Source organism: Oncorhynchus mykiss, chromosome 13, assembly GCF_057628025.1.
Source record: "Oncorhynchus mykiss isolate SJ-2025 chromosome 13, ASM5762802v1, whole genome shotgun sequence".
NCBI classification, from domain to species: domain Eukaryota; kingdom Metazoa; phylum Chordata; class Actinopteri; order Salmoniformes; family Salmonidae; genus Oncorhynchus; species Oncorhynchus mykiss.
Window position 1 is genome coordinate 52,693,535 of NC_143034.1, and position 22,830 is coordinate 52,716,364.

A 22,830-nucleotide genomic window follows, 5' to 3' on the forward strand; every position below is an offset into this window, starting at 1 on the left:
GCATTTAAATTGCATAGGCGTCTGAGTGTGCATAGGCACTCGAAAACAAATAGCAGGAGTTTACCATAATTATGTTAAGCTACTTCCCTGGAACAGCCATTAGAATCAAACAGCCCTCTAGCTAGAATTAACCACTGTCATTTCAGCTGGTTTACTGGCACACAGGTGGACGACTGCACACAAGTCGGTAAAAACATGTGTCTTTCATGATTGTACAGTATTGGACCAGGATATGTAAAACAAAGCACAGCATAAGCGAGGGAATTATTTTTAAATGGTAGCCTAAATGACGATCACACCAAATTTTTTTCATCAAAACCACCACTGTCATAGAGATACTGCAATCCACTTAGTTTATTATAAAAATAACTATGTGACTAACTCTTTGGTAGCAGGTTTGTAGTGAGTTAGATTGTACCACGCCATGTTGCCTCAGCATTCCCCCTATATATATGACCAGCAAAAGACCCTGTTAACTTGACCAATATAACCTTGTCCAATAACCCACCATTTTATATTTGACATATCAATCTACTTTAAGTGGTGTACGATAATGTGTGGAATTAGGTTTGTCAGACTTGGAGCAAAGGCCCTTTTTTTTAGAAAGACAGCCCAAATGTGTGCTTGACATACTATAATATTGCTATGTATAATTCTGGCTATTCAGTTATGTTTTCTGTACCATGTACAAAATACTTAACTCAAAAAGGTATCTTTGACATCTCGTGTCACCTTAATTTCAATGCATTTCAAATGGCTGAATAAAATTAGCATGATTTACAGAAGGGTAATTCATCTTTTATTGAAGTTTTATTGAGTGTTAGAGCGTTGGTTTTAATTCAGTGGTTCAGGGTAGAGCAATCAATCAATTTGAATATGCACACTTGATGCCTTGATTATTAAATGTTAAACATAAATGACCATTTTGTAAATGACTAATTACATATTTGAGGCCTTTATTATTATTTTAAGCCAGAACAAATTGGGGGAAAAAAGGTTTATCTGTTTCTTTTGAAAGACACTTCTCAATAAAGACATGAAGGGGAAAAAAGTGTATAGTGTTTGAACCAGTTTCATAGCTTTAGTGTCATATTATACCATAAGCACCTCTCCCATCGTGTTGGTGTGAACCAGTGTTATAACAGAATGAATTATGGAGCCTTCTGTCTGCCAGGCAGAAAGTAGAATTTCATTGGGTTCAAAGCTTTAACATCCTGAAGGTTGTTATTATTAGTGGACTGGCTGTTGACGACCAGGTATTCATTATCTCCTTTTATTTCTTGTATTTCTAGACTTTTTTTGTTGTTGTTGTAAAAGACCAATAAACATATCCATTATAGAAAAATATTGTTTTTCTTCTATATTTCTTGTACAACACATTGATGTCCTCTTAGTCTTTCCCACAGTAGTTGTGGGTCAAGACTGTCTCCAAACTGATATGTGATGTATGGTCTATGTTACATTGCCATTCATTGTTCCATTACTTCATTGTATTTGTGGTTACATTAAAACCCTGAGGGTGGAAGTGGAAGAATGTGAAAAGTAGAAATAAAAATAATGGGGTGCAAAGGAGCAAAATAAATAACATAAATACAGTAGGGAAAGAGGTAGTTGTTTGGGCTAAATTATAGGTGGGCTATGTACAGGTGCAGTAATCTGTGAGCTGCTCTGACAGTTGGTGCTTAAAGCTAGTGAGGGAGATAAGTGTTTCCAGTTTCAGAGATTTTTGTAGTTCGTTCCAATCATTGGCAGCAGAGAACTGGAAGGAGAGGCGGCCAAAGAAAGAATTGGTTTTGGGGGTGACCCTAGAGATATACCTGCTGGAGCGCTTGCTACAGGTGGGTGATGCTATGGTGACCAGCGAGCTGAGATAAGGGGGGACTTTACCTAGCAGGGTCTTGTAGATGACATGGAGCCAGTGGGTTTGGCGACGAGTATGAAGCGAGGGCCAGCCAACGAGAGGGTACAGGTCACAATGGTGGGTAGTATGTGGGGCTTTGGTGACAAAACGGATTGCACTGTGAAATACTGCATCCAATTTGTTGAGTAGGGTATTGGAGGCTATTTTGTAAATGACATCGCCGAAGTCGAGGATGGTAGGATGGTCAGTTTTACAAGGGTATGTTTGGCAGCATGAGTGAAGAATGCTTTGTTGCGAAATAGGAAGCCAATTCTAGATTTAACTTTGGATTGGAGATGTTTGATGTGGGTCTGGAAGGAGAGTTTACAGTCCAACCAGACACCTAGGTATTTGTAGTTGTCCACGTATTCTAAGTCAGAACCGTCCAGAGTAGTGATGTTGGACAGGCGGGCAGGTGCAGGCAGCGATCGGTTGAAGAGCATGCATTTAGTTTTACTTGTATTTAAGAGCAATTGGAGGCCACGGAAGGAGAGTTGTATGGTATTGAAGCTTGCCTGGAGGGTTGTTAACACAGTGTCCAAAGAAGGGCCAGAAGTATACAGAATGGTGTCGTCTGCGTAGAGGTGGATCAGAGACTCACCAGCAGCAAGAGCGACATCATTGATGTATACAGAGAAGAGAGTCGGTCCAAGAATTTAACCCTGTGGCACCCCCATAGAGACTGCCAGAGGTCAGGACAGCAGACCCTCTGATTTGACACATTGAACTTTATCAGAGAAGTAGTTGGTGAACCATGCAAGACAATCATTTGAGAAACCAAGGCTGTCGAGTCTGCCGATGAGGGTGTGGTGATTGACAGAGTCGAAAGCCTTGGCCAGATCAATGAATACGGCTGCACAGTAATGTTTCTTATCGATGGAGGTTAAGATATCGTTTAGGACCTTGAGCGTGGCTGAGGTGCACCCATGACCAGCTCTGAAACCAGATTGCATAGCAGAGAAGGTATGGTGAGATTCGAAATGGTCGGTAATCTGTTTGTTGACATGGCTTTCGAAGACCTTAGAAAGGCAGGGTAGGATAGATATAGGTCTGTAGCAGTTTGGGTCAAGAGTGTCCCCCCCTTTGAAGAGGGGGATGACCGCAGCTGCTTTCCAATCTTTGGGAATCTCAGACGACACGAAAGAGAGGTTGAACAGGCTAGTAATAGGGGTGGCAAAAATTTCGGCAGATAATTTTAGAAAGAAGGGGTCCAGATTGTCTAGCCCTGCTGATGTGTAGGGGTCCAGATTTTGCAGCTCTTTTAGAACATCAGCTGACTGGATTTTGGAGAAGGAGAAATGGGGAAGGCTTGGGCGAGTTGCTGTGGGGGGTGCAGTGCTGTTGAACCAGGTGGAAAGTAACCAGGTGGAAAGCATGGCCAGCCGTAGAAAAATGCTTATTGAAATTCTCAATTATAGTGGATTTATCAGTGGTGACAGTATTTCCTATCTTCAGTGCAGTGGGCAGCTGGGAGGAGGTGTTCTTATTCTCCATGGACTTTACAGTGTCCCAGAACTTTTTGAGTTAGTGTTGCAGGAAGCAAATTTCTGCTTGAAAAAGCTAGCCTTGGCTTTTCTAACTGCCTGTGTATACTGGTTTCTAGCTTCCCTGAACAGCTGCATATCACGGGGGCTGTTCGATGCTAATGCAGAATGCCATAGTATGTTTTTGTGTTGGTTAAGGGCAGTCAGGTCTGGGGAGAACCAAGGGCTATATCTGTTCCTGGTTCTAAATTTCTTGAATTGGGCATGCTTATTTAAGATGGGTAGGAAGGCATTTTAAAAAAATAACCAGGCATCCTCTACTGACGGGATGAGATCAATATCCTTCCAGGATACCCCGGCCAGGTTGATTAGAAAGACACCATTTCTATGGTGAAGCATGGTGGTGGCAGCATCATGCTGTGGCGATGTTTTTCAGCAGCAGGGACTGGTAGACTAGTCAGAATCGAGGGAAAGATCAACGGCACAATGTACAGAGAGATGCTTGATGAAAACCAGCTCCAGAGCGTTCAGGATCTCAGACTGGGGCGAAGGTTCACCTTCCAACAGGACAACGACCCTTAGCACACAGCCAAGACAACGCAGGGGTGGCTTGGGGACAAGTCTCTGAATGTCCTTGAGTGGCCCAGCCAGAGCCCGGACTTGAACCTGATTGAACATCTCTGGAGACCTGAAAATAGCTGTGCAGCGATGCACCCCATCCAACCCGACAGATTTTGATTCGATCTGCAGAGAAGAATGAGAGAAACTCCCCAAATACAGATGTGCTAAGCTTATAGCGTCATACCCAAGAAAACTTGAGGCTGTAATCACCGCCAAAGACGCTTCAACAAAGTACTGAGTAAAGGGTCTGAATTCTTATGTAAATGTGATAGTTTAGCTTTATGTTTTCTTGATAAATTTGCAAAAAAATCTAAAAACCTGTTTTTGCTGTCATTCTGGGGTAGATGATGAGAAGAAGAAAAAATAAATGAATCCATTTTAGAATAAGGCTGTAACTTAACTAAATGTGGAAAAAGTCAAGGGATCTGAATACTTTCTGAATAAACTGTAGGTACATTTATTCACTAACATGTACAGTAAAAGAACATTAATTGCACTCGGTCGGTGAGATGTTTTATATTTATATAATTGTAAACATACAGTAGATGGCCTAGAGTGGGTACATGCTTTGTGGTGTAGGCTGTAACTTCTGGTGGTCTAGGGCAGCCTGGTGGTCTAGGGCAGCCTGATGTCCAGGTGGTCTAGGGCAGCCTGATGTCCAGGTGGTCTAGGGCAGCCTGATGTCCAGGTGGTCTAGGGCAGCCTGGTGTTCTGGTGGTCTAGGGCAGCTTGGTGTCTAGGTGGTTTAGGGCAGCGTGATGTCCTAATGGTCTAGGATAGTCTGATGGTGGTCTAGGGCAGCTTGATGGTGGTGAAAGATAGTCTGATGGTGGTGTAGGGCAGCTTGAAGGTGGTGTAGGGCAGCTTGATGGTGGTGTAGGGCAGCTTGATGGTGGTGTAGGGCAGCTTGATGGTGGTGTAGGGAGAATTGATGGTGGTCTAGGGCAGCTTGATGGTAGTCTAAGGCAGTTGATGGTGATCTAGGGCAGCTTGATGGTGGTGTAGGGCAGCTTGATGGTGGTGTAGGGCAGCTTGATGGTGGTCTAGGGCAGCTTGATGGTGGTGTAGGGCAGCTTGATGGTGGTGTAGGACAGTCTGATGGTGGTCTAGGGCAGCTTGATGGTGGTGATGGGCAGCTTTATGGTGGTCTAAGGCAGTTGAGGGTGGTGTAGGGCAACCTAATTCGATTAACCTGATGTTTCTTGGTGGGTGGTAGGTGCTACTCCAGGTGTTCCCTGAGCGCTGTGCCTCTCCCTGAGTTTAATGATGGGTTCTCCTGGTCCTTCTCCTGGTAGTGAGGGGCCTGGTCTCCTTCACCTGCTCCACTTCAATGAGAAATGACAGGGAGATCTTACATGTACATACAATGTCTGAAAAATAGGGATTACAGGGATTACAGGTTAAAGGGATAACTCTTAATGTGTGGTCAATGAATCATCTTTCTAGCTTTGGTAAAAACTTTTTTTTTTTCTTGATGACTGATTGTCGTCATTGACTCCATTTGTGACATTCTTCTCAAATTTGTGTTCTAGAGCCTTACCTGCAGACATAGAACAGGATGTAGGCAGTTTGTGCAATCGACTTCAGCACAGTGGCCTCATCTGTCCTCAAGACATGTGCGTCATCCAGGCAGAGCCACCCACTGCCACGGCTGTCCAAAACATCACTGATATAGTGGCCTAGGGAACAAGGGAAACAAAATAGAGTGTACATTAAGCTTTCATAATTGTGTGTGCGTGCCTGCATACCTGCGTGCCTGCATACCTGCATGCCTGCATACCTGTATACATGTTGTCTCCCAGATGTGAGATCACACTTGACAATTTGTAGATATTGTCTGGCTGGTGTCTCTGTAAGGAAACACATTTAATAATAGGATTGTTATTTTGTCTACAGGATAGGGGTGCCTTCTATAACTGCCTTATCTTGATCCGCCCACTATCTCAACTATCTCAACTGGATCTAATTATCTGTTATCTGTTCTATTTCTCTCTCTCTCTCTCTCTCTCTCTCTCTCTCTCTCTCTCTCTCTCTCTCTCTCTCCTCACCACAGCGGCTGCCTGCTGCTTTTCCTCACTGTCAGCTGGTTTCTCTAGCTGGTCAGAGGAATTTGAAGCTGGTGGGGGTATATCAAATATAGTGTAAATACAAACCAGAAAGTGAATTGGAAACCTATCAACAAATATACTCTTAACTTCAGCTTCCGACTTGCTTTCCTCAACAGTCCTGTTTCATGAGAGGGTATTATGCATGACGTCAGTAACACAATGTCCTACCTGGTCTATCAAGGGTGCCTTTCGGGGAGTTTGCAGATGTGTTGTCCATGTTGTTTTTCCCCAGGGAGCTTGCCCTGTGTAAATTGATGGCATTGAAAATAAATATCTAGTGTGTGAAAATCATGGTGTGTGTTGGCTACTCAATGTGCAATGTCCCCAAACAGAGTGTAAACCAACCTGGCTCCATACTGGACAGGGGCTGTCTTCCCACATACGGCTGGGAGGGTTATTTCTGCAGGGATGGACATGGGATCATCCACCTTCTTTGGCTCCCAGTCGCCTGCAGTAAATCGCTTGATATGAAGCATTAGGACCCTGCTCAGAGACAGACAGGCAGGCAGGCAGGCATTCACAAAGACAGACAGACAGACAGACAGACAGACAGACAGACAGACAGACAGACAGACAGACAGACAGACAGACATTCACATACACAGACGACCAGGCAGGCATTCACACAGACAAAGGAATCAGTCTTGTACTCAATTCAATAACCCAGTTTGGTGAGATAGATCAGGACTGTTAATTGTAATCTGAGATGATGATGGGGGGACTCACCGGGGCAGCGTGAGGAAGTGCATAGTCACAGATGCCATGCTGCCTGAGCACACCCTGCATGCACACTCTAACGCAGATGGCTAGGTGACAAAGGATAGCAATACAATTATGAACATTATGACATTAATGATAGTGTTCCTTGACATACTAACTCTTGGTTTAAGCTAAGTGCTGACCTTAAAGTAGAGGTCCAGGCTGTGTGGCAGGTAATGGCTCAGGCTCAGGGACAAGTGATTGTAATCCTCCTGACCATACACTATAACTCCACAGCTTCAGAAGTACGGAGAGAAATGCATCAGCTATCCAACACAAACCTTTTTATCCCTCTACACACTATCTTAATGCTTTACCTCTGTATCCTGCATGTTATGCTGACATTAAACCTCCTCACAAATGTGATGATGACATCAAGGTACACCGTATACAAATGACAGCTGTTACCTGGTGCAGGTACGGGAAGTCTTCAGCTTGAATTCTAACTGCTTCACGGGGCAGGTGTATGGCTCTGGTGAGCCCTTTAATGCCATACCCTCCTCCTTCAGCTGAAAGAGGAGGAGCAACACACATTCATGGGCATCCTAAGAGAAGAATGGGAAAGAAGCAGAAAATACATCAACAACTACAACTGAAACAGAGCTGGGGAAAAACACTGTCACGTGTCCCAGGTTTATTGTTAAGTGAGTCTTTTAGCAAATAATATCTTACCTGTTCATTGTCGTCCTCATAGTCCTCATTGACAACGGAAAGACAGCGCTTGACTGTTTGAAGGATTTTCTTATTTTCCTTGTTCTTAGCATTAACAGTGCCTCCAGAAAGCCTGGCCTGATGTAACTCGGCAAAGCAGCTGTGGAGGGAGACAAAGAGCATGCATTCAGGTTTCACTCTCTCACCTTGGCCACAGATTAGCTCTGTGCTTCTACTTTAACTTCTGATCAAATATGATTCAACTGATTCCTGACTGTGACAGGAAATCATCTCTGGTGTTAATCAGAAGCTAAGTTGGGTGTGGTTTTATCTTAAAAATCATATGAGACACTAAGAGTGTACGAAGGACAATATATATCCATTCATCCATCCATCCATCCATACATACATAGATAGATAGATAGATACATACAAACATACATACATACATACATACATACATAAAAACATACATACATACATACATACATACATACATACATACATACATACATACATACATACATACATACATACATACATACATACATACATACAGAGAGATAGATAGATAGATAGATAGATAGATAGATAGATAGATAGATAGATAGATAGATAGATAGATAGATAGATAGATGGATGGATACATACAAACATACATACATACATACATACATACATACCACAGGAGGTTGATGGCACCTTAATTGGGGAGGAAGGGTTCGTGGTAATGGCTGGAGCGGAATCAGTGGAATGCTATCAAATACATCAAACATATGGTTTCCATGTGTTTGATGCCATTCCATTTGCTCCATTTCAGACATCATTACGAGCCGTCCTCCCCTCAGCAGCCTCCACTGACACATACATTGAGGCCGAACTTGTGTACTGTAACTATAAGCATCTAGGTGGGTGGGTCAGTGTGTGTACAGGTGGGACAGGAGGGTGAGAGCGAGGCTGTATACCATAGCAGTTTAGAGGAGGGGGAGGAACTCCAGATATTCTGCTGTCTCAGGATGTCTCTGCAAAATGCTGGCAGCCCCAGCAGGCACTGCAGAGCAGAGTTCATGAAGCAGGTGTTGCCAATATTAGGCAACCTGTGGGAAAGAAGCCATCAGTTACACACTAATATCTGAACTGTGGACCAAAGGTAAACTAATGAATGGATTTGTAAGGCATGAACACAAGATAACTCTGAGTACCACACGGAATTATTTAAAACAAAAAAGCAGAGCTCAGAGATAAGAGTAGGTGTGTGTGTGTGTGTAGATGTGTGTGTGTTTACCCGAGGAGCTTGGTGTTGTCTTCGCCCTCGCCTGTGCAGCTCTGCTCCCCCAGCTGGGTGCTACTCTTGCTGAACAGGTTGGAAAGGCGAGCCATGGCTTCCCGAGACCTGACCAATGGCCTGGAGGAAGAGAGACAGGGTAGAGGCCTCAGTAGCAGTAGCTCAACACCAATCGGTCTGTTTGAACACTGTTTTAATGTACAGGCATACAGATATTCCTTACCATGTCATGGTGTGAGTGACCACTCTTATGTAGAGTTGAGTGAGATGAAGGTGGCTATTGTATACAGTACTTACCTCTCCAAGGAGACAGAGGAAGCCTTCAGGTCAATGGAGGCCTCTGCAGAGAGAGACCGAGACACGGAGAGCGGTAAGAGAGAAGCTTTGTCAAAGATGAATTGAGACAAATAGCACCAAAAAATGGCACCCGTTTACAGACCTGCGATGCCAGCAAATAGGGGTACCATTCTCTTTGTCTGTGGAACAACTGCTCCCACCTCTTTGACCTCAGAGCTCATTAGATCTCTGTAAAGACACACAGACATATGCATTAGGTTAGCTATATTATATTGGCTTTTTCATTTCAATGTAATGGTGTTGGTTGGCATGAAATGTGATATCAGGCTGCAGTACCTGGCAGTCTCACTGTCTTTGTTGGTCTCTCCATGCTGGTCCAGGGGGTTTGGAGAGGAGGACTGGGGGGCAGGGGAGGAGACGTGGGTTGTGGAGGAAGGGCAGGCAGGACTGGGGGGAGTTCCAGAGGAGGATAACTGAGTTGAGACTGCCAGGGAAACAGAAGAAGCACTAAAAGGGGAGGAGGTCTGTGATCCTTCCACTGAAGAAGAAGAAGAAGAAGAGAGAGATGACATGTGGAGAGAGGAGAGGGAAGAGAGGCCGAAGAACTTGAAGAGAGTGGAAGGGGATCTGACAGGGGATCCAGGGGGTGAGGGGGGTGAGGGAGTGCTGATTGGTGTTCGGCTAGACAAGGGGTCGAGGGACGTCAGAGATGTTGTAGACGGTTTCAAATGGAAAGAAGAGACAAAGGAAGAATCAAGTTGGTGGTGATCCTTTACGTTCTTCTTCTCCCGGTTTTTCCAAACTGACGCAGTTACCATGCTGGCATCCAATGACGTCAGTTTGGGTGGGATTGGGAACGGCGATGGACAGCGGCTCCCAATCCCCAGGTGAACTCTGCACTTCTTTTTCTGTTTGGAGAAACATTATATATGTTATATTTGAACTAGCAGCAAATGTCACACCCAAACCACATGATCTGACCATAAAATAAAGAACTCGTCGCCCAATCATATTGAATTCTGTATCATAGGCTAACAAATAGCAAAAATACATGTTTATAAAAATAAAACCATTGTAACCATACAGTTACACCCTCTGTCCCAAATCCTGCTATTTGGCACAAATAAATAGACAATGAAACAACTAGTAATAGCTGAAAAGAATAGAATATACTCTAAATTGTAACAGAGTTAGACAAATTCTAGCCCAGAATTGACACATACCTTTTTACAGCAACACAAACATCCCATTTCAGTGTATTTGTAGACTGTGCCTTATTTTACAGAACATCAAAATATGTTGCCCATTTCACATTGTGATGTCATAAACCAAATTATGATGCGCCTGTCTACGCGTTACCAGCATAAATGGTAAACAAATCACACATACCAAAATGTTGAAAAATAATTTACAAAATTAATTGATCGTGTATTCAGAGTTATTCCTATTTCATAAAATATACAAAATAACTAGATTCTTGCCAATACACCTGTTTTCTATTGATAAAACATTGGGCTATCTTTCTCCCACGCTCCCTGGGCCACTGACGCGTGATTGTATGGGATATGGGAAGAGGATAGGACATTCGAAGTAACATTACTGTCTATCAGAATCAAAACAACTTTTATTGGCCAAGTGGCCTACATTCACACATTCACAGAATTTGACTCGATGAATTGGTGCTGCCATTAATAGACAAACGTAAAGACACATTTACAGCCTATACAATATACAGTAAACATAAAACATATTTATTAGCTTCTATCTTCTTAAGATACTTTAGAGTAACATTTTATTATTGTCACGTTCTGACCTTAGTTCCTTTGTTTTGTCTTTTGTTTTAGTATGGTCAGGGCGTGAGTTGGGTGGGTTGTCTATGTTAGTTTTTCTATGATTTTCTATTTCTGTATTTGGCCTGATATTGTTCTCAATCAGAGGCAGCTGTCAATTGTTGTCCCTGATTGAGAACCATATTTAGGCAGCCTGTTTTCCTTTGTGTTTTGTGGGTGGTTATTTTCAGTCTTTGTGTGTCTGCACCAGACAGAACTGTTTGGGTTTTCACTTTGTTGTTTTGTATTTTGAAGTGTTCTTTCATCATTAAATAAGATGAACACTTACCATGCTGTGCTTTGGTCCGCTCCTCCTTCCACCTACGAGGAGAATCGTTACAATTATGGAACGTAAAATGCATATTCCACTTCAGTTGACGCTGATCTGATACAGATGGAACATAGCCTTGCAATGGTTGTTAGGAGGACCTTGGAGAAGGAGAGCTGCACACTCTAGCGCAGACTCAATTATTTAATAACCTAATATCCAACCTTTCTGACCGACAAGCTGTCTTCATCAGCGTATACTGTTAGGAGCACCTTAACACAGATGGATCTATTCATCTCTGACCGTACCTCATTGAAAAGTTGCCACTCTGCCTAGTGACTGTAAACTAAACAAAAATACTAACGTTAGTACATTTGTTGTATATTTGCTGTTCTGTAAACCCAGTTGGTCACTACCACACCAGTCACAACTATCAACAGATCATGACATAAATGCAAAGCAGAATTTGTTCTCGCAGAGTAGATTGTAGATCCTACTACCACCAGGGAACAATCCATTATTCAGCCCTACCATAAAAAGTACCCTTATCTCTCTCTCACTTTCCCCTCTCTCCTTCATTCCCTGTTTTCCTCTCTCCACCTCTCTCTTCCCCCTCTCCTCCCCCAGGTGGACACCCTGACCCTGGAGCTTGTGGCAGAGCGCAGCATGGCCCAGAAGAGTGAGAATGCGCGCCAGCAGCTGGAGAGGCAGAACAAGGACTTGAGGGCCAAGCTGGGCGAGCTGGAGGGTTCCGGGAGCCCCCCCCCCCACACACACACAAACAGTTGTGTATATTGGCCAAATTGATGGTCCTCGTTACTAATACCTCTCCTGGCCCCCTCTGTCCCCTGCAGGCGTGGAGGCCCCATCAGTTTCTCCTCCAGCCGCTCGGGCAGGCGTCAGCTGCAGGTGGAGGGGACATCGCTCGACCTCCTATCCGACGATGAGGTGGAAAACAAGACCACGGACGCCAATGCCAACGAGACGCCAGCAGCTCCCCAACCAGAGTAGACGCGCTCCCTACAGCCCAAAAGCAGCATGGCCTCCGCCCCCACAAACCTTACCCCTGTCCTCCTAACCCCAGACACCAGCAGTGGACCCCACTACTCTGCCTTACCCCTCTATGGCAAGCTGCAGGGCCAAGCAAATCCATCACCTCCTCCATATGAATATACCGCACATCAAGCCTTGGATTCGTTTTTAATATCAATTGCAGATAAAAGTGCATTTAAATTGCATAGGCGTCTGAGTGTGCATAGGCACTCGAAAACAAATAGCAGGAGTTTACCATAATTATGTTAAGCTACTTCCCTGGAACAGCCATTAGAATCAAACAGCCCTCTAGCTAGAATTAACCACTGTCATTTCAGCTGGTTTACTGGCACACAGGTGGACGACTGCACACAAGTCGGTAAAAACATGTGTCTTTCATGATTGTACAGTATTGGACCAGGATATGTAAAACAAAGCACAGCATAAGCGAGGGAATTATTTTTAAATGGTAGCCTAAATGACGATCACACCAAATTTTTTTCATCAAAACCACCACTGTCATAGAGATACTGCAATCCACTTAGTTTAGTATAAAAATAACTATGTGAATAACTCTTTGGTAGCAGGTTTGTAGTGAGTTAGATTGTACCATGCCATGTTGCCTCAGCATTCCCCCTATATATATGACCAGCAAAAGACCCTGTTAACTTTACCAATATAACCTTGTCCAATAACCCACCATTTTATATTTGACATATCAATCTACTTTAAGTGGTGTACGATAATGTGTGGAATTAGGTTTGTCAGACTTGGAGCAAAGGCCCTTTTTTTTAGAAAGACAGCCCAAATGTGTGCTTGACATACTATAATATTGCTATGTATAATTCTGGCTATTCAGTTATGTTTTCTGTACCATGTACAAAATACTTAACTCAAAAAGGTCTCTTTGACATCTCGTGTCACCTTAATTTCAATGCATTTCAAATGGCTGAATAAAATTAGCATGATTTACAGAAGGGTAATTCATCTTTTATTGAAGTTTTATTGAGTGTTAGAGCGTTGGTTTTAATTCAGTGGTTCAGGGTAGAGCAATCAATCAATTTGAATATGCACACTTGTTGATGCCTTGATTATTAAATGTTAAACATAAATGACCATTTTGTAAATGACTAATTACATATTTGAGGCCTTTATTATTATTTTAAGCCAGAACAAATTGGGGGAAAAAAGGTTTATCTGTTTCTTTTGAAAGACACTTCTCAATAAAGACATGAAGGGGAAAAAAGTGTATAGTGTTTGAACCAGTTTCATAGCTTTAGTGTCATATTATACCATAAGCACCTCTCCCATCGTGTTGGTGTGAACCAGTGTTATAACAGAATGATTTATGGAGCCTTCTGTCTGCCAGGCAGAAAGTAGAATTTCATTGGGTTCAAAGCTTTAACATCCTGAAGGTTGTTATTATTAGTAGACTGGCTGTTGACGACCAGGTATTCATTATCTCCTTTTATTTCTTGTATTTCTAGACTTTTTTTGTTGTTGTTGTAAAAGACCAATAAACATATCCATTATAGAAAAAAAAAATGTTTCTTCTATATTTCTTGTACAACACATTGATGTCCTCTTAGTCTTTCCCACAGTAGTTGTGGGTCAAGACTGTCTCCAAACTGATATGTGATGTATGGTCTATGTTACATTGCCATTCATTGTTCCATTACTTCATTGTATTTGTGGTTACATTAAAACCCTGAGGGTGGAAGTGGAAGAATGTGAAAAGTAGAAATAAAAATAATGGGGTGCAAAGGAGCAAAATAAATAACATAAATACAGTAGGGAAAGAGGTAGTTGTTTGGGCTAAATTATAGGTGGGCTATGTACAGGTGCAGTAATCTGTGAGCTGCTCTGACAGTTGGTGCTTAAAGCTAGTGAGGGAGATAAGTGTTTCCAGTTTCAGAGATTTTTGTAGTTCGTTCCAATCATTGGCAGCAGAGAACTGGAAGGAGAGGCGGCCAAAGAAAGAATTGGTTTTGGGGGTGACCCTAGAGATATACCTGCTGGAGCGCTTGCTACAGGTGGGTGATGCTATGGTGACCAGCGAGCTGAGATAAGGGGGGACTTTACCTAGCAGGGTCTTGTAGATGACATGGAGCCAGTGGATTTGGCGACGAGTATGAAGCGAGGGCCAGCCAACGAGAGGGTACAGGTCGCAATGGTGGGTAGTATATGGGGCTTTGGTGACAAAACGGATTGCACTGTGAAATACTGCATCCAATTTGTTGAGTAGGGTATTGGAGGCTATTTTGTAAATGACATCGCCGAAGTCGAGGATGGTAGGATGGTCAGTTTTACAAGGGTATGTTTGGCAGCATGAGTGAAGAATGCTTTGTTGCGAAATAGGAAGCCAATTCTAGATTTAACTTTGGATTGGAGATGTTTGATGTGGGTCTGGAAGGAGAGTTTACAGTCCAACCAGACACCTAGGTATTTGTAGTTGTCCACGTATTCTAAGTCAGAACCGTCCAGAGTAGTGATGTTGGACAGGCGGGCAGGTGCAGGCAGCGATCGGTTGAAGAGCATGCATTTAGTTTTACTTGTATTTAAGAGCAATTGGAGGCCACGGAAGGAGAGTTGTATGGTATTGAAGTCTGCCTGGAGGGTTGTTAACACAGTGTCCAAAGAAGGGCCAGAAGTATACAGAATGGTGTCGTCTGCGTAGAGGTGGATCAGAGACTCACCAGCAGCAAGAGCGACATCATTGATGTATACAGAGAAGAGAGTCGGTCCAAGAATTGAACCCTGTGGCACCCCCATAGAGACTGCCAGAGGTCCGGACAGCAGACCCTCCGATTTGACACATTGAACTTTATCAGAGAAGTAGTTGGTGAACCATGCAAGACAATCATTTGAGAAACCAAGGCTGTCGAGTCTGCCGATGAGGGTGTGGTGATTGACAGAGTCGAAAGCCTTGGCCAGATCAATGAATACGGCTGCACAGTAATGTTTCTTATTGATGGAGGTTAAGATATCGTTTAGGACCTTGAGCGTGGCTGAGGTGCACCCATGACCAGCTCTGAAACCAGATTGCATAGCAGAGAAGGTATGGTGAGATTCGAAATGGTCGGTAATCTGTTTGTTGACATGGCTTTCGAAGACCTTAGAAAGGCAGGGTAGGATAGATATAGGTCTGTAGCAGTTTGGGTCAAGAGTGTCCCCCCCTTTGAAGAGGGGGATGACCGCAGCTGCTTTCCAATCTTTGGGAATCTCAGACGACACGAAAGAGAGGTTGAACAGGCTAGTAATAGGGGTGGCAACAATTTCGGCAGATAATTTTAGAAAGAAGGGGTCCAGATTGTCTAGCCCGGCTGATGTGTAGGGGTCCAGATTTTGCAGCTCTTTTAGAACATCAGCTGACTGGATTTGGGAGAAGGAGAAATGGGGAAGGCTTGGGCGAGTTGCTGTGGGGGGTGCAGTGCTGTTGAGCCAGGTGGAAAGTAACCAGGTGGAAAGCATGGCCAGCCGTAGAAAAATGCTTATTGAAATTCTCAATTATAGTGGATTTATCAGTGGTGACAGTATTTCCTATCTTCAGTGCAGTGGGCAGGTGGGAGGAGGTGTTCTTATTCTCCATGGACTTTACAGTGTCCCAGAACTTTTTGAGTTAGTGTTGCAGGAAGCAAATTTCTGCTTGAAAAAGCTAGCCTTGGCTTTTCTAACTGCCTGTGTATACTGGTTTCTAGCTTCCCTGAACAGCTGCATATCACGGGGGCTGTTCGATGCTAATGCAGAATGCCATAGGATGTTTTTGTGTTAGTTAAGGGCAGTCAGGTCTTGGGAGAACCAAGGGCTATATCTGTTCCTGGTTCTAAATTTCTTGAATGGGGCATGCTTATTTAAGATGGGTAGGAAGGCATTTAAAAAAAATAACCAGGCATCCTCTACTGATGGGATGAGATCAATATCCTTCCAGGATACCCCGGCCAGGTCGATTAGAAAGGCCTGTATAAGAAAGGTCTATATATGGTCCCAGTTCACAGTGCATGTCAGAACAAAAACCAAACCATGAGGTCGAAGGAATTGTCCTCCATCATTCCTAAATGGAAGAAGTTTGGAACCCCAAAGACTCCTAGAGCTGGCCGCCTGGCCAAACTGAGCTATCAGGAACCTGATGATTGAACTCTTTGGCCTGAATGCCATTCGCCATGTCTGGAGGAAACCTGGCACCATTTCTACGGTGAAGCATGGTGATGGCAGCATCATGCTGTGGGGATGTTTTTCAGCAGCAGGGACTGGTAGACTAGTCAGAATCGAGGGAAAGATGAACGGCACAAAGTACAGAGAGATGCTTGATGAAAACCAGCTCCAGAGCGTTCAGGATCTCAGACTGGGGCGAAGGTTCACCTTCCAACAGGACAACGACCCTTAGCACACAGCCAAGACAACGCAGGGGTGGCTTGGGGACAAGTCTCTGAATGTCCTTGAGTGGCCCAGCCAGAGCCCGGACTTGAACCTGATTGAACATCTCTGGAGACCTGAAAATAGCTGTGCAGCGATGCTCCCCATCCAACCCGACAGAGCTTGAGAGGATCTGCAGAGAAGAATGAGAGAAACTCCCCAAATACAGATGTGCTAAGCTTATAGCGTCATACCCAAGAAAACTTGAGGCTGTAATCGCTGCCAAAGATGCTTCAATAAAGTACTGAGTAAAGGGTCTGAATTCTTATGTAAATGTGATAGTTTAGCTTTATGTTTTCTTGATAAATTTGCAAAAAAATCTAAAAACCTGTTTTTGCTGTCATTATGGGGTAGATTGATGAGAAGAAGAAAAAATAAATTAATCCATTTTAGAATAAGGCTGGGGGGGATCACGTGACCCTTGAACGAGATGGCCGCATGAACCAAGAGCTCTCCACAAGTAGTTTCCAATTCCTAATCTTACCTCCACTCCAAGTTCACACTCATTTAGCTTTAGTAAGAAAAAGTCATGGCGGCTACAAAAGGCGACACTACAGGTGACATTTTTACCCGGACTCGAGTATTAGCGACGGAAAAAGCCTCCAAGAAGAAGCTAACTTCAGAAAAAACTAGCGCCATTAGCCAGGAGCAAGAGAACCCGCGCCCCCACAAGGCACAACGAATGCCAACCTCGCACTCTGTCGAAGACATCCTTTCTGAGTTGAGATCCCAACGTACAGAACTAAACACCAAATTAGATGCCATTAACTCTCAGCTCAGTGCGATAGGGGGCAAGGTGACAATCCTTGAAAACGCTTTGCCTGACATCAACAACAAGATAACCATAAACGCGGGGCGCCTGGACGAGGCAGAGGGGCGAATCCTATCCATGGAAAACTTATTGACAGGTGCCATGGAAACAATAGCATATGCTAAAAAGAAAATCGAGCATCTGGAAGAGAAAACAGAGGACCTTGAAAACAGGGGGCGAAGGAATAATTGTGTTCTATTCAATCTGGGCGAAAAAGAAGAGGGAAACATGCCACTGATCCGCTACCTGCAAGACAAACCTCCCGAGTGACTCCACCTGCCCACCGACAGGCCCATAGAACTCGAGAGAGCTCACCGAGCACTGAGGCCCCCACCAGCAGCCAGACAACCACCGCGCCCAATCACCATACGTTTCCTGAGATTCACCGACAAGGAACGAGTCCTACAGGCGGCGAAAAACAACACCATCACAGTGGGAAACACCAAACTCGCTTTACACCAGGACCTGTCAGCTGGAATACGCCGAAAGCGCCGAGAATTTGACGAAGTGAAGAAATACTCCATTGACCGAGGCATCTTCAGGGGATTCAAATACCCAAACGAGCTCAGGATTCTTCACCAAGGAGCCTTGCGACACTTCAAAACTCCCGAAGAGGCAAAACGTTTTTTGAAAGACAATCCTGGCCAATGAGAAACAGACCAATGACTAAATGCGATTAATGCCATTACTAAAGGAGATAAGACGACATATAGCCGATATCCAGAGATCCACCCCCTAAATGTCATTATAGCCGTCCAATTTATATTTATTGTCCTTTAACTGAGAGGGATGGGCTGTATAGCCTAACCTAGGCCTACTAATGTTTCAGCCTACTTTTATTTCCCTGTTTTTTTTGTTGTTGCTATTATTACTTGGGGTTCCCTATGTCCCTCGGGGGAGGTATATGTAGGCTGGGCTATTGATTTTATTTTTCTCCCCTCTTTTACTGTGGTCTGGACGAGGGCAACTGTGTTATTTACTCAATGCGGGGTGGAGAGGATGAGGCATTTCTTTGGTGGGGAGAGGGAGACGTTGTGCGTTGCTAACTGTTCCCGGTTTTTGTTTTATTCGGAACACAGAATTGAGACTGAGTGGGGGGGGGGGGGGGGGTAAAAGATCCAACGGGATGTGTCGAGTTGTTTGGGAACTCGGCTGGGGTGTTCAGAGATTATTATTTTATGTACACCATTTATTTTCCTTTTATGTGAACGCAGCTGTAATTACTATCCACTTTTACCCAGCGATGACTTGCACTAAAGTTGGATTACTGCTCGATGACGATGACTAGTACCTTAAATCTATTGACATGGAACTGCCATGGTCTAGGGCATGCAATAAAACGAAAAAAGATACTATGTGCTCTAAAAAAGGAAAAAGCAGACATTGCGCTATTACAAGAGACTCTGTGATGCTGAACATGCCAAACTCTGCAGAGCTTGGGTGGGACAGGTGTATTTCTCATCTTTCAAATCAAACAGTAGAGGCACAGCCATACTTATCCATAAAAATGTTCCATTCATAATTGACAAAAACATATCTGATCCGGAGGGGAGATTTATTTTGATAACTGGGTCACTATATGGTCAACCAATTACTATATTAAACATATACGCCCCTAACACAGATACTCCTGCCTTCATGTCAAAAATCATAACCCTGTTCAATGAGCATTGTGTCTCCTTTGGCGTGGTGGCCGGAGATTTTAAATGTACCCTTAACCCAACCCTAGACAAATCATCTCAAGTCCCCACCACAAATCCTAGATCTGCAAAGATGTTGAACTCTCTTACTAAAGAGATGGGACTGATAGATATCTGGAGAGAGAATAATAGCTAATCTATGGACTATACATACTACTCTAATGTCCATAACACCTACTCCCGTATAGATTACATTTTTATCCCAAAGAGTTTCATAAATTCAGCCACATGTACATTCGGACCCATAGCACTTTCAGATCACGCCTTTGTCCACCTCCGCTTTGACCTCTGCAAAAACATCCCGAGGTCAAAGAGCTGGAAATTCAACACCTCCATGCTATCAAATGACGAGTTCCATACATTGGTAACTACATGGATAGACAACTACACACAAGACAATAAAGATTCTCCTGTTTCTCCGGCCACAATGTGGGACGCTGCTAAAGCCACACTAAGAGGTCATCTAATTGCATATGCTTCCTCTAAGAAAAAAGCAATGGAAGCACACAGGCTAGATCTTGAGAGGGAGCTGGAATGCTGTGAAAAAATACATAAACAATCCCTAGACAGCACCTCCTGGAGTCATCTTAAAGCAGCCAAAGCCAAACTGAATTTGGACTACACTCGGGAGATAAAAAAAAAAGTTTTCTTTACTAAACAGAAATACCATGAGTATAGCAATAGGCCCAGTAGATTGCTTGCTTACCAATTAAAAAAGGAGCAGTCGGAGCGTACAATCATGGCTATCCGAACAGCAGAGGACGAGGTCACATATGACCCAAAAAAAGATCAATTTAACTTTTCATGATTTTTACTGCAAACTATATACCTCTGAGAGAAAACACACGGAGGCAGAACTCCACTCTTTCCTAGAGGGAATCTCGCTACCTAAACTATCCGAGACCGACCAGGAAGATCTCAACTCCCCCTTCACTCCTGAGGAGATCCTGGAGGCAATTACCTCCATGCCACCTAATAAGTCCCCAGGCCCAGATGGATTCCCCAAAGAGTTCTACAAAGCTTTTTGGCCCCAGCTCAGCCCTATCTTCATGCCAATGCTGGAGGATTTTTGCAAAAACTGAGTTCTCCCAGACTCAATGCACACAGCTCGCATTACAGTGTTGCTAAAAAAGGACAAGGACCCCCTATCCTGCTCGTCCTTCCGGCCCATAAGCTTGTTGGATTTCGACTATAAAATAATTACCAAATTGCTCGCCAAAAGACTAAACACTCTTCTTCCCAAAATAATAAAAGCGGACCAAACTGGATTTATTAGAGACAGATACTCTTCTGATAACATTCGCCGTCTTTTTGATATTATTGATCAAGTAAACGCACAAAAGACCCCTGTCCTGCTGGCTTCACTGGATGCTGAGAAGGCGTTTGACAGGATGGATTGGAGCTTTCTGTTTTCAGTCTTAGAAAAGTTCAATATGGGCCCAAATTTTATTAAATGGATCAAATCACTATACTCTCATCCAAATGCCATGGTGACTACTAATGGACTGAACTCTGACAGATTCCCTCTGGAACGGGGCACAAGACAAGGGTGCTCGCTGTCCCCGCTGCTCTACTTGTTGGGGGCGGAGCCTCTGGCAGAGCTGATAAGGAGCAATCCAAGTATTATGGGTGTTTCTGCAGGTGGCCTGCAGCACAAGATTTCGCTTTACGCGGATGATGTCTTGCTCTACATATCCAACCCTGAGAAATCCCTCCCTCTCATTTTAGACACAATTGCTCAGTATGGGAAGTTTTCAGGTTATAAGATCAATTTTAACAAATCCACTGTCTGCCCTCTCAATATTACACTCACCAGCTCTATGAAGACACTTTGTCCTTTCCAATGGAAAACACACAGGTTTCAATACCTCGGGATCTTCATAACACCAGATCTGAATAGCCTTTTTAAGGAAAATTATCTTCCACTCCTGGATCGAATCAAGAACGATCTCCAAACCTGGATCTCCCTCCCAATTAGCTTAGTAGGAAGAATTAATGTAATCCGTATGAACGTCCTCCCTAGATTAAACTACTTATTTCAGATGCTTCCATGCTATCTCCCAGTTTCCTTCTTCAAAACAACTAACCAAAGCATCACCAAATGTATATGCGGCAATAAAAAACCTAGGATCAAGTTTTCCACTTTATCAAAACCTGAATCTAAAGGTGGTCTTGCCCTTCCCTCCTTTCAACTGTACTACTGGTCTGCCCAAATCCGCAACATGCTAACATGGATCACAAACAGACAAGAGTCAACGTGGAATCAGATAGAAGCCCAATCCTGTGGTTCATTGCCCTTAAGCTCAATTATATTCATTAATAACTTTAGTGAAGTGGGCAACATAGCCAAAACCTTTGCGATTTACAGCACCCTACTAGCGTGGAGGGATTGTAAGAAATACCTGGGCATTTCCTCCCAAATATGTTCTCACTCGCCTATAGTAGGCAACCCAGACTTGCCAAAAGCCCTGAGGGATGCCAACATTAATCTTTGGCATACTCTAGGAATCAGGACCTTTTCAGACCTATTTCATCAGAAAACCTCTACACTGAAATCCTTTCAAGAGCTCTGCAGTGAATTCGATGTGCCAAGATCCCATTTTTTTTTTTTTAAATATCTTCAAATTAGACATGTAATTTCCTCATTTACCTCCAAGAGGAGGTTTAGAACTCAGTTGAATGAAGTTGAAACCCTTCTTGTCACTGCACAATCCATTAAAGGCAAAATATCTTACATCTATAGACTCCTTTCTGAGAAAGGAAGCTCCTCCTTTACTCCTTTGAAAATAATCTGGGAAAAGGACCTTGGTCTGACGATCAGTGATGAGTTATGGGCGGAGGTTTGCGACAGGGTATACTGCTCCTCTACCAGTGTAAAAATGAAAGAATCTAATTACACATTTTTGTACAAATTTTATTATACTCCTTTGAGACTCCATAGAATGAAAACAGATATGTCTCCTAACTGTAAAAGATGTACCTCTGAAAGCGGAACCTATATGCATGGATGTAACTTAACTAAATGTGGAAAAAGTCAAGGGATCTGAATACTTTCTGAATGCACTGTAGGTACATTTATTCACTACCATGTACAGTAAAAGAACATTAATTGCACTCGGTCGGTGAGATGTTTTATATTTATATAATTGTAAACATACAGTAGATGGCCTAGAGTGGGTACATGCTTTGTGGTGTAGGCTGTTTCTTCTGGTGGTCTAGGGCAGCCTGGTGGTCTAGGGCAGCCTGATGTCCAGGTGGTCTAGGGCAGCCTGATGTCCAGGTGGTCTAGGGCAGCCTGATGTTCAGGTGGTCTAGGGCAGCCTGGTGTTCTGGTGGTCTAGGGCAGCTTGGTGTCTAGGTGGTTTAGGGCAGCGTGATGTCCTATTGGTCTAGGATAGTCTGATGGTGGTCTAGGGCAGCTTGATGGTGGTGTAAGCTGTTTCTTCTGGTGGTCTAGGGCAGCCTGGTGGTCTAGGGCAGCCTGATGTCCAGGTGGTCTAGGGCAGCCTGGTGTTCTGGTGGTCTAGGGCAGCATGGTGTCTAGGTGGTTTAGGGCAGCGTGATGGTCTAGGATAGTCTGATGGTGGTCTAGGGCAGCTTGATGGTGGTGAAACATAGTCTGATGGTGGTCTAGGGCAGCTTGAAGGTGGTGTAGGGCAGCTTGATGGTGGT

At 43.7% G+C, this 22,830-nt stretch overlaps 1 protein-coding gene across 1 annotated transcript; it reads right to left on the reverse strand.

The window, feature by feature from the left end:
• Positions 1-5,100: 5,100 nt before the first annotated feature.
• LOC118938078 (ubiquitin carboxyl-terminal hydrolase 26-like) lies at positions 5,101-10,057 on the reverse strand. The gene is made up of 15 exons (XM_036939753.2): positions 9,442-10,057; positions 9,248-9,333; positions 9,106-9,148; positions 8,809-8,928; positions 8,489-8,620; positions 7,545-7,683; positions 7,281-7,417; positions 7,016-7,109; positions 6,840-6,919; positions 6,459-6,596; positions 6,282-6,355; positions 6,054-6,121; positions 5,786-5,855; positions 5,546-5,684; positions 5,101-5,330 (listed from the first exon to the last, which is right to left on the reverse strand). The coding sequence occupies exons 1-15, from the start codon at positions 9,921-9,923 to the stop codon at positions 5,225-5,227; spliced, it is 1,908 nt and encodes a 635-aa protein (XP_036795648.2). The 5' UTR covers positions 9,924-10,057; the 3' UTR covers positions 5,101-5,224.
• Positions 10,058-22,830: the final 12,773 nt, after the last annotated feature.

What these genes read in the sequence shown, in the direction of transcription:
- LOC118938078 (XM_036939753.2), bottom strand. Translation starts at nt 9,923, where the DNA reads ATGGTAACTGCGTCAGTTTGGAAAAACCGGGAGAAGAAGAACGTAAAG. An exon ending in GCCTGGACCTCTACTTTAAG is followed by an intron (nt 6,920 to 7,015) that starts GTCAGCACTTAG and finishes TTTGTCACCTAG; the next exon opens with CCATCTGCGTTAGAGTGTGC. An exon ending in ATCCTGTTCTATGTCTGCAG is followed by an intron (nt 5,331 to 5,545) that starts GTAAGGCTCTAG and finishes TTCTCATTGAAG; the next exon opens with TGGAGCAGGTGAAGGAGACC.